This window comes from Limulus polyphemus, unplaced genomic scaffold, assembly GCF_000517525.1.
Source record: "Limulus polyphemus unplaced genomic scaffold, Limulus_polyphemus-2.1.2 Scaffold3652, whole genome shotgun sequence".
Classification (NCBI taxonomy): domain Eukaryota; kingdom Metazoa; phylum Arthropoda; class Merostomata; order Xiphosura; family Limulidae; genus Limulus; species Limulus polyphemus.
Window position 1 is genome coordinate 31,073 of NW_013669262.1, and position 12,944 is coordinate 44,016.

Sequence of the window (12,944 nt, forward strand, 5' to 3'; positions counted from 1 at the left end):
ATCAAGGTGAAATGCTAAATATGACTTAGTAGCACAGTTGTTACCAGTAGTGCTGCACAGTGTGGTTTGGTTAACACAATACCTTCTAAACATCAAGATGAACATGCTAAATATGACTTAGCAGTACACTTGTTACCAGTAGTGGTGCACGGTGTGGTTAACAATACCTTCTAAACATCAAGGTGAACATGCTAAACATGACTTAGTAGCACACTTGTTACCAGTAGTGCTGCAGTGTGGTTAACACAATACCTTCTAAATATAAAGATGAACATGCTAAATATGACTTAGTAGTACAGTTGTTTCCAGTAGTGCTGCACAGTGTGGTTAACAATGCCTTCTAAACATCAAGGTGAAAATGCTAAATATGACTTAGTAGCACAGTTCTTACCAGTAGTGCTGCACAGTGTGGTTAGGAAAAAACTAAATGTTGATGGTGTTGATAACATGAATATGGTGCTATGATATCTAAGCTATGCTAATGTGATGAGACTTATGCTATTATGATTATCGATATGCTACTATAATGACAGCCATGCCACTGTGACAGTAGCTATGGTACTATAATGATAGCTACACTACTATAATGACAGCTATATTACTGTGACGATAGCTATGGTACTATAATGACAGCAACACTATTTTAATGACAGCCATGCCACTGTGACGATAGCTATGGTACTATAATGACAGCTACACTACTATAATGACAGCTATATTACTGTGACGATAGCTGTGGTACTATAATGACAGCAACACTATTTTAATGATAGCCATGCCACTGTGACGATAGCTATGATACTATAATGACAGCTACACTACAAATAATGACAGCTACACTACAATAATGACAGCTATGCCACTGTGACAATAGCTATGGTACTATAATGACAGCTACACTACAATAATGACAGCTACCCTACTATAATGACAGCTATATTACTGCGACAATAGCTATGGTACTATAATGACAGCTATATTACTGTGATGATAGCTATATTACTGTGACGATAGCTATGGTACTATAATAACAGCTACACTACAATAATGACAGCCATGCCACTGTGACGATAGCTATGGTACTATAATAACAGCTACACTACTATAATGACAGCCATGCCACTGTGATGATAGCTGTGGTACTATAATGACAGCTACACTACAATAATGACAGCCATGCCACTGTGACGATAGCTATGGTACTATAATGACAGCTACACCACAATAATGACAGCTACACTACTATAATGACAGCCATATTACTGCACCAATAGCTATGGTACTATAATGACAGCTATATTACTGTGATGATAGATATATTACTGTGATGATAGCTGTGCTGTTACAATGATAGCTATGCTACTGGGATGAATTTAAAAAAAGACCCAAAACTCAAGCATTTTCAAATAATTGACTGTTCTTGTTCAGGAGAATAAAAAGTGATGATTGGTGCAATGTAATAAAATAACAAACAACAGGTGATGGTAATGAAATAAAATGGTAATGTAAAGCAATATATGGGAAATAATACCAATATTGTAATACTAACAGTAAAAAAATATATCATACATTTTTAACTAACTGTGAAGTTTTCTTTCAGAATTTTTTAAGAGGTGCATGAAGGTCAACAATCCCATGATCAAGATTGATGCCATTTGGCATTTCAATATTTAACAGTTCTATCCATTAAGCTACTTTAATTTCCTTGTTTCTGTTTCATGTAAAATTTGTCTATATCTATCAGTTTAATGTCTACAAGAAAGTGGTCAGGTGTGTTTAAATATTTTGTGAATGGAAGTTATTTGTTTATTTCAATTGAAGATTTGTGGTTATTAAATTCAGAGGCAAACTGAGGTTCAGAAGAGCCTGGAGCTAAATCTTTCTACCAGGCCCATTATGATCGAAACTAGACTAAGGTTAAAAAAAAAAACTGAGATTGTGACAGATCTTTCTACAGGGCCATCATCTAGAATGTATCTAAAGATTATTGTTAGTTGATCTGTGTAGGATATGTCTGAAGTAGAATCAACAGACACCGAGTAATACTTAGATGTTTTGATTTCTGAATAACTGCAGTGACAACTTTTTTGTATAGGATTTCTATGAATTTGTAACAAACAGTTGAGTATAAATATGAAACATGACCTTTTCCTATATTTATACATTTTTGAATGTGTTCAGCAAGAAATATATCAAAGTCAATAGCTTCAGTATTCCTATATAATTGGTCATTTTGACCAACCATGTAATCACTATAAAAAATACGATATAAATCTAAATTGCCCTTTTTTTCTTTCTGGAATGACTTCAAATTGTAACATGAAACTACATTTGTTTATCTTAAATAGCTTAAAACTCATAATAGTATACTTCTGTTTTTACTTAAATTTTATTGCCCTTTGAACCAGTGCTAACTAATAATCCCATCAAACAAGTTGTAAATCATTTGGCGAAAGTATAGCTCACAGATTAATCAAAAGCTACTCGTGAGTGTATCACAAGAAATTTTTTTTTTATTCTACTTAATCTAACCTAAAAAGTTTTTAGTTTTCACATGTTAGTTACCTTTATAATAATAAATAAAGATTACACATGAAAAACAAGAAATATATTACTTACCTGAGTCGTCATTTTTTTTTTGCTGTTAACTGTCAATGAAACTTAACCCTACTTTTCTATACTAATGGTACTACTGCAATAAATAACTTTTCATATAATTAATAATGCACCAAAGAACACAGCATAATAATATATAAACTATCATAATTTTTCTGGCTTTCTAACTATGTGATAAGAGTCATTAAAAATTTAGCTAAGCTCATCAATGTGTTTCCCGTGAGAATAAAGTTTGAATAGGAGGTGAAATAAATAATTTTATGTACAGAAACTAACACAATATAACATACCATTCGATAGATTAAAACTCTGGCTTTCTATTTCATAATAATATAGTATCAAGTTTGAGAGAGAACTATTGGTAATTTGTGAAGGAGTGGATGTAAAAGGTGGGCGTAACAAGAGGGGTTTGATTTTCTATTTTATGGCTTCTTAATTAAGCAAATAAGATTGAAGGCTATGAAAATTATACTTTGCCTGAGCGATAACAATATTATAATGAGCAATTTACCTTAAATTCCATACTTTTTGAAGGGGTGGTGAATAAATTAAATAAGAGAAGATACCTAGAGAGCGAATGCCACAATTCTTACACTAGGGGAAACTGAGGATTTTTTTTAAATGTTTTCTTAGAAAATTAAGAATTTAGAACTGAAATAGTATTAAAATTTGGATTGTTTGCTATATTTTTACGCCATGTTTATTTGTATTACCATGATAATAAAGTAGTATAATTAAATTTTGAATGTCACTCGGTGACACCTTGTGACATGAGCAAAAAAAGGATGCTTGTATGGAAAGAGTTAATGATGCTTATCAAGTTACCATTGAACTATTTACAGCTGATAAGTGGACCAATGTAGGCCCACAAATAACTATGGGTTTTTTACGGGATAACAATTTGCAAATTCAGTAAAATAAACACAGACAATTGATACAATATATCCTAAATTACCGTTACTTACCTTCTTAGTGATGATTGGACTTTTTCTTAAACAAAATCTGAAGCCTTTGAGGATGAAGAATCAAAAGGTACAGATGTCTTCAATCCAGCCTAGCAACTTAGATCTAGTTACATTTTTGACCTACAGCGTGATCACAAGATAAGAAATGGCACGAGTGCAAGCTGCAAGGGAAGACATTTTGATTGGCTGAGGCCTATCATTCAATTAGCTTAACTAGGTCTAGCCTCATTTTGACCTAGTACATTTGTGTTGCAAACTGTATGCAAGTGTGCTAGGTCACAGCAGGATTACACCTAGTCACACTATTCAAATCTCTGCACTCTAGATTACATGATAGGCCTACCAAAATCTCATACACTTTTTCTCTCTCTCTCTTAAAAAATAAGTAGACTTGGTTGAATGACTTTTATCAAGCATTTTCCTAAAAAAAAGATGAGGATGGTTTTTCTTTTTCTTATAAAGGGCCTTTCTTGAGCCCAAGTATGGGGCTACAGCCCCAATGGCCCCACTTTAATCTGCCTCTGATTAAACCATTCCATTTTGGTTTGACCTACATACTGGGAGTTATATTTTTAACATTTTGATGATAACTATGCTACTGTGATGAAAGCTATACTACTATAATGATAGTGCTACTGTGATGACAGCTATATTACTATAACGATAGTGCTACTGTGATGACAGCTATACTACTATAACGATAGTACTACTGTGATGACAGCTATACTACTATAACGATAGTACTACTGTGATGACAGCTATACTACTATACCGATAGTGCTACTGTGATGACAGCTATACTACTATAACGATAGTGCTACTTTGATGAAATCGATAATACTATAACGATAGTGCTACTGTAATGACAGTTATACTACTATAACAACTGTGATGACAGCTATGCTACTATAACGATAGTGCTACTGTGATGACAATTATACTACTATAACGATAGTGCTACTGTGATGACAATTATACTACTATAACGATAGTGCTACTGTGATGACAATTATACTACTATAACGATAGTGCTACTGTGATGACAGCTATACTACTATAACGATAGTGCTACTGTGATGACAATTATACTACTATAACGATAGTGCTATGTGATGACAATTATACTACTATAACGATAGTGCTACTGTGATGACAGCTATACTACTATAACGATAGTGCTACTGTGATGACAATTATACTACTATAACGATAGTGCTACTGTGATGACTGATATGCTGCTTGATGACAGCTATACTACTATAACGATAGTGCTACTGTGATGACAGCTATACTACTATAACAATAGTGCTACTGTGATGACAGCTATGCTACTGTTCATTTACTGTTGCACCAGAGAACACTCCCATCAGAATCATTATTAAATATTATTCTAAAAACACACAGAACAATCCAAGTTCAATATTATTTCTTAATAGGTCATAACATAGGATTTAGCCAGCATTATATTTTCTTTAAAATTTATACAAAACTAAAACATTCATTATTTTAGCTTGAAAAATAATAAGTTATAAATTTAATACTTCTCTGTTGCACACTTTGTTACTTCAATTTTCTTGTTCACTTGCAATTAAATCCTGAGAGCCTTCAAATCCCTTTAATCCCTCATTTGGTAATCCCCATATTAAAATTGCAAAAATTTAAACTTTGTGCACTATCTTCAACTAACTTTCATGTCAATTAGTTCTGAGGGCTCCCAAAACACCTGTAACCCCGAAATGGGGACTTAAATTTAAGAACGATTGTTTATAATGGTTTCTTACACTTACACACTAATTTTCAATTAAATCACTTTACTCAATGCTGAGAATTCCAAAACAACCTTGATCTCTACTTTTGGTATAAGTATTTTTGTATGAGCTTTAAAACAGCTTTACATATTCCTAACAACATTTCATTTAACTATTATTTTGTTAAGTTCTCTTAGAGCTTATCTATGTAATCCCTACTTGGTTAGTAAGAAAACAATGTCATAGAATGATTAAGAAATTCAGTGTTTAAAAATGCACAATAATGTATATAGTTAAAAGTAAAATATACAATTAAAATTCTACATGTTTCGGTAGAAATGTCTTCTTTTTCATCGTTTGTCCATAGAGCTGTTAAGGTCTCTTTATATAATGAAGTTCTTATGTTTGAATGGAATTATTTAAAATGTATAGCTATCGATAGAGGCTATTAATCATATATTATAAACAGGATTTGTAAAAAATGCTAATAAAATACAAATTTCAGAATATACCAAACTACAGATAATAAGTAAGGTTTATACAGAAAGAATACGTTTGCCATATATATATATATGTGCATATTTGATTGTATAAAAATTAAAGTTCCTGTGTTTCTTCTGGTCTCCTGAAGGAGGTGGAATTTTTTCTACTCAAACATGTAGAGTTTTAATTGTATATTTTACTTTTAACTGTACACATTATTGTGCATTTTTAAACATTGAACTTCTTAATCATTCTGTGATACCTATGTACAAGAATGGTCATATAATATATTGAAGAAAACAATGTACTTATTGTTTTAATTATTTTCAAAACTTCAGCACCACTGAATGAAGTTTATCACACCCATCTTCAGCTGATGCTAATCATATATCTTGATGAAAAATTTGATGGATGCCAATTTCTAAAACAATTTTACACTGAATAACTACATATAAAGCAAAGAACAATTGTTTACATTTTGTACACTGCAACTATACCTGACAAAAGTGATAAACATTGACACCAAAGCTAGCTGCACTAGTCAGTAGATTCTGAACTGTACCCCTGTGTTGTCTGAATGTGTTGGAAACTTTCCAAACAGGATTCTGTTGCCACAGTTGATATAGAATTAAGGCAAGATAAAACCGATGTGCTACTTGTTGGTTGACATCCTATACAAGTTTACAAAAACAAAAAACATTACAAACAATAGTAAAAATCTTTACCAGCAAACTCACATGCACTTAAAACAATCAGCAGGCTTAAAAGTCTATTATAAGTAGACACTGCTGTGTCTTCCTAATGGTAGTAGCTCAGAGCATCACCTGTGTAAAGTATCACATATCAATACTTATATACAAGACATGACCTTTTTTCAAGTCTAGAATACGTTTATATCAACATAAATTCTTTATTCAACTCTTCTGCTATGGTTATAGATAAACAACTCTTCCACAACATGTTTCAAAATATTGCATTATTTACCAGAAAATTGAAACTAGCAAGCTTTAAGGAAGCATTAATGAGAATCCCCTTTCTTCTTGGTGGTAAAAAATTCCAAGTTCACAAGTAGTTTATATCACACTTTTCAGGGCTAAAGGTTATACAGTGTGTACCATGTATATGCCCATAGCAATGAAAGAAACAAACAAAAAATTATATCTCTCTGGGTGGTTTTCAGTTAGGCAATCATGCTGCACAGACACCTTGTATCTTGTAATCCCCAAAACACTACCATGAAGAACACTTTATCTTCTGGTAATCCCACAAAACACCATCATGGGAACACTTAAACTCTTTGAAACTTTTAAATATCTTTTCTTGACAGTAAGTCTGTTCTTTTGATTTTGGCTACTCACCACAGATTCCTAAAAGGGACACACTACACTGTCAACACATTAAGGACAGTGTAGCAACAGCAGAGGTTCACATGGACAATAGTGCTGGACAATGTCAATAAAATGGCAGTGATTTCACATACCATTCAACCAACAGCATATTTTCCTCCAAATGCATGGGTGGATAACTGTACAAAAAGAATGTTCCCTGGGAATCCACATGGAGAGGCCAAAGCTTGTTAAATACTATTCAAAATCTACATAACTGCTTTATTGTACTATTTATATAATTCATTCTCTGATATGAATTAAACTTGAGTTTAAACACATGTACTACATGCAGTTCGCTATATATAAATCAAAAACATATTGTGGATTAAGTCAAATTTTCTTCATGTTATTCTTTAGGTATTAAATTTTTGTTAGTAATGAAATCTGGAAATGTTCTACAACATGCATCATACATCAACTGACCTTTACGGTTCTTCCACTAGCCAGCCGTACAATGTACGACTCAGAAACACCAATATGTTCAGCAATATCTTGTTCATCTGGGTGAAGGGCCATATACTTTAAAGATAAAAAACAATATCAGGGTAACTGTTATATAACAATTCAAAAATAATTCAAAACAATATTTTCCATTTTGTTGAGTATCAATGACAACTTTAAATAAATAATAACACTGTTGGCTCTCAATGAAACTCACTGTCTAGTCTCACAATAGTAAGTAGGAAAAAAAGCCAAAACATACAACATGTTTACTCTTGGTGCCAGCATAAACATTACAGCCTGTCTATGCTGTAAAGCTCTGTAGACACCTTAAAGTTAAATACAACACTGAAACTATACCAAAACATATTTTTCCATTTTGTTGTGTATCAGTGACAACTTTAAATAAATAATAACACTGTTGGCTCTCAATGAAACTTGCTGTCTTGTCTCACAACAGTAAGTAGGAAAAAAAAAGCCAAAACATACAACATGTTTACTCTTGGTGCCAGCATAAACATTACAGCCTGTCTATGCTGTAAAGCTCTGTAGACACCTTAAAGTTAAATACAACACTGAAACTATACCAAAACATATTTTTCAACTTATTGTTTATTTACTGTATTTTAATATTTACATGCTTATAGTTCAGTAACTAACCTTGACTTGTTTTTACTAATATTACTAACATGTACAACTACCAAGTTATGAGGTAATTGTTACTAGCTCTAGACAGAGAGTACATATTAAATGTTCAAGGTGTCAGCTGACAATGTATATAGTTATTCAGCTGTAAATTTGATGTAGTCTAACAGCTGAGTTTTCAACAAAATAAAGGGGCAGTTAGCTCAAATTTTAGAAAACCTGAGATTCTTCCAACAGGTGGCTACAAAAGGTAACAAGTCAGAGACTAGTTCTTCATAATGACTTACCACTGTGAAGTAAACATCTGGCTCAACCCTGATAACATCTAGAAAATCCCATGGAGTTACAAGATACAACAGATGAAGATGTGAACTGAGTGCAATGGACTTCCTTGCTAAATACAGATCTTTATACAACTGACCAGCTAGTTGTAAGTCAATACCTCCTATAAAAATAATTTAATGGTGAAAAATAAACCATTTAAATTACTTAGTACTTTAAAATATAAATAATATTCTTAAACTGTTAGTTTCTCTCACTAAAGGCACACCAATAGGCTACTTTATTCATCAAGAAATTACCCTATTACATCTGTCACTAAATTAATATCACTAGCTACATTATTCATTTAGAGAAAACCCCATTACATCTGTCACTAAATTAATATCACTAGCTACATTATTCATTTAGAGAAAACCCCATTACATCTGTCACTAAATTAATATCGCTAGCTACATTATTCATTTAGAGAAAACCCATTACATCTGTCAATAAATTAATATCACTAGCTATGTTATTCATTTAGAGAAAACCCCATTACATCTCTCATTAAATTAAAATCACTAGCTACTTTATTCATCTAAAGACCCCATTAAATATCTCACTAAATGCATAACACTAACTACTTTATTCACATAGACAAGACTTCATTACATCTGTCACTAAATTAACATCACTAGCTATGTTATTCATCTAGAGAAGACCCCATCACATCTGTCACTAAATTAACATCACTAGCTACTTTATTCATCTAAAGGTCCATTAAATCTCTCACTAAATGCATAACACTAACTACTTTATTCACATAGACAAGACTTCATTACATCTGTCACTAAATTAACATCACTAGCTACTTTATTCATCTTGAGAAGACCCCCATAACATCTCTCACTACATTAATATCACTAGCTATGTTATTCATCAAGAGAAGACACCATTACATCTCTCACTAAATTAATATCACTAGCTACTTCATTCACCTAGAAAAGACCCAATTATATCTGTCACTAAAGTAGCATCACTAGCTACATTATTCACCTAGAGAAGACCTCATTGCATCTCTCACTAAATTAACATCAATACTACTTTATTCACCTAGAGAAGACCCTATTAAATCTCTCACTAGAGGCACACCACTAGGCTACTATATTCATCAAGAGAAGACCCCATTATATCTGTCACTAAAGTAGCATCACTAGCTACATTATTCACCTAGAGAAGACCCCCATAACATCTCTCACTACATTAACATCACTAACTACTTTATTCACCTAGAGAAGACCCTATTAAATCTCTCACTAGAGGCACACTACTAGGCTACTTTGTTCATCTACAAAATACCCTGTTACCAGGTCTTGAAACTTGCTTTTTCAGCCACTGGCAAAAATGCCAGCCATGCTAGCAAAAGAAAAAAAAAAGGGGGGGGGCAACTATTATAACAGGAACAACATTACTATTTATTACAACAACATTTGCATATTGCGCTGACCCACCTTCCACATTTTTTAAAAGATTGTGTTCCTCTCCTAAAATATTTATTTTAAGTATGGTCTCCGGAGTTATTGATGAGACAACTTCCACCTGTTGACTATTGTTTTGAATTGCAACATTCCTCTTTCTTCAGTGCTGGCTTATACATTGCCACACAGACAAAGGATGATCGGCAGCAAATGGATAGCCAGTCTGCATGATGTGTGTGTGTTTCACCTCCGTCCCCTTACCTAAGAGAGCCTGAATGTCATAGTCACAATTCTGTGAAATTGTGATGAAGTGAGCAGTGAAATTATGAACTTTACTATACCAAAAAGATGAAGATTTTAGTCAGCCATGTTTGTTGTTGAAAAATTTATCTCTAATGCATTTGTCCAAGTACCTTTGATGGTTAACAATGATGCCATCTGTTATATCTGCTTTACTTTTACATTGTTTAGTGAGTATCCCTTTTGACACACCAAATAAACATTCCAACCAGGTAAAAACTGTTGGCAAAGCACAATTTTACCCTTTATTTTATATGCCATTTAATAACTCACCAACATTCCAACCAGGTCATTCCAACCAGGTAAAAACTATTGGTAAAGCACAATTTTACCCTTTATTTTATACGTCATTTAATAACTCACCAACATTCCAACCAGGTAAAAACTATTGGTAAAGCACAATTTTACCCTTTATTTTATACGTCATTTAATAACTCACCAACATTCCAACCAGGTAAAAACTATTGGTAAAGCACAATTTTACCCTTTATTTTATACATCATTTAATAACTCACCAACATTCCAACCAGATAAAATCTATTGGTAAAGCACAATTTTACCCTTTATTTTATACATCATTTAATAACTCACCAACATTCCAACCAGGTAAAAACTGTTGGTAAAGCCAAATATTACTCTTTATTTTATACGTCATTTAATAACTCACCAACATTCTAACTAGGTAAAAATCGTATGTTTCACAGTAATGTTAAGCAAGTTTATAGATTTATGCCCATTTTACATTAAATCATGGATAACATTTAAGGCTAAGACATATTAAATATCAAAACAAATATTTTTTAAAAACTAGCCTTTAAAAGTAGCACTGCCCAAATGAGTAACTTCTAGCACATCAACACCCTTCTCTGGATCTCTTTTCTTCTTTATAAGATTTGATTCTACCAAAGTGTCAACAGAATGCTCCAGATCTTCAGCACTTCCTCCCATATCCTTGTTCTGGACAGAATACAGTGTGTGATCAAAGAAGTGCTGTACTTCATTCAGAGTTTTGGTAACCTGTAAAAAATATGTAGCTGACTATCCCAGAAATCTCCATGGACCTTGTACGGTCACGTAAACAGTGGAACGAAGCTTGAAAATATCTGAAATTCCATCTTATATGTATATATTTTTAACAGTATTATCCAATGTTCATAACACTTTTCAACCAAATACAAGCAGACATAGCCTAGACTTAGTTTTATATGATATTTTATTCATGAACTTTGGAACCTGGGCAGCTATCATTGGTGGTGCCAGTTTTAATAATTGCTGCAATCTATTAAAACATTGTTTACATATGGTTGTTTACAGATTCTACTGCTTGAAATCTTCTAATTACTTAGCTTTGTAACAGTTTAGAAAATCAATAAACTTTGGTCTTTCTGTCATTTACTTTTAGAGGTACTGTCAGCTTCTTTGTACAACTTCTAAGCTCTGACTTTCTTCATTGATTTACCAAACAGTTTAACTCACAATGGCTATTTTAGTATTAAAATGTAGTTTCAAAATATGCCTCTACCAAAACTACAAGTCTTACCTCTTGTTCTTGCTAAAAATTACTTTCTCACTAAATGTCCAATTGTAATTTTATGTAAAATCACTTGACTGATCATGTTTTGTAATATAGTGTCTGATATCGACTGTGGAGAAGAGGGAAGATATAGTAGCAACAGAGGTTCTTTTTTTATGCATTTCACAACTGCTATGTTAATTTCAAACATTCTACTACACACGTATAGATATAGCAAAGGTAAATTTATACTATAAGTACATTTTATTACTGCCAACATACTGCAACTTCACAAGGTTGAAGTGTAAGACGATAACTTAAAGAATCTTTCCACTCATAATTGTAGAAGTTGCAGCAAAGAGAAGAAATCAGAGAATTTTTACATTTTTTTTTAAAAGTCTTGTGTAACATCTTTGCTCAAATCAGGAATGGGCGACAATTCTGAGCAAATGTTTTTACCAATGGATCCAGAAGAACTGTAATTTGTATGGATGGTTATTTGGTTATTCATTGCCAACTTTTCAACACACATTTACTAAACTTTATAAAATTATCCTAATTAAAGAGCATTTAGCATCACATGATATTAGTTTAAGCAATCAGCATAATGATGCTTGATACAGCTGTACTGATTGTATGGGGGTGATGACAAGAAACTGTTAATCTACATTCCATGGCATTACTATAAAGGAAGCTGTTAACACTGTTTTAAAGAGGAAAACTACCACCATATATTTTAAAGAATCTTGTTGGTTCTGTAAAGTAAAGGCCTGTTCCGAATAATGGGTTGCAATCCTCAAGCTAATGTGGGTTACTATCGAATGTCACTTTCTTACTTGCTGTGGTTTGTTGGCGTGTATTAACAAAAAGTCATGATATCTACTTAAAAACACTTTAGGTGTAAAAAAAAGTGCAGCCAAAAAAGAATGGAGTGTGTAACTTAAACTCGTGAAATCAAAATTGGCAGCCAAACTGGTAGCTACACTTATAATATTTATAAGAATTTTACAGTAAATATTCATTCATTAGTTAGCTAGGCTGCATATTTTGTTTTACCCACCATCATGCTCAAAGTTGATCAAAAAACTTGCCCTGGCTAACTAATG

General features: G+C 32.7%; 1 protein-coding gene across 1 annotated transcript in view; it reads right to left on the minus strand.

Annotated features, from left to right (window-relative positions):
• The window catches only part of LOC106469776 (helicase POLQ-like), a 63,522-nt gene that overhangs the window by 4,527 nt on the left and 46,051 nt on the right, over positions 1–12,944 (minus strand). Inside the window, exons 11-14 of the mRNA XM_022398332.1 lie at positions 11,138–11,342; positions 8,574–8,731; positions 7,624–7,719; positions 6,310–6,483 (exon numbers count right to left, since the gene is read on the minus strand). Coding sequence (XP_022254040.1) covers positions 6,310–6,483; positions 7,624–7,719; positions 8,574–8,731; positions 11,138–11,342 — 633 coding nt within the window. The remainder of the gene's footprint in view (positions 1–6,309; positions 6,484–7,623; positions 7,720–8,573; positions 8,732–11,137; positions 11,343–12,944) is intronic.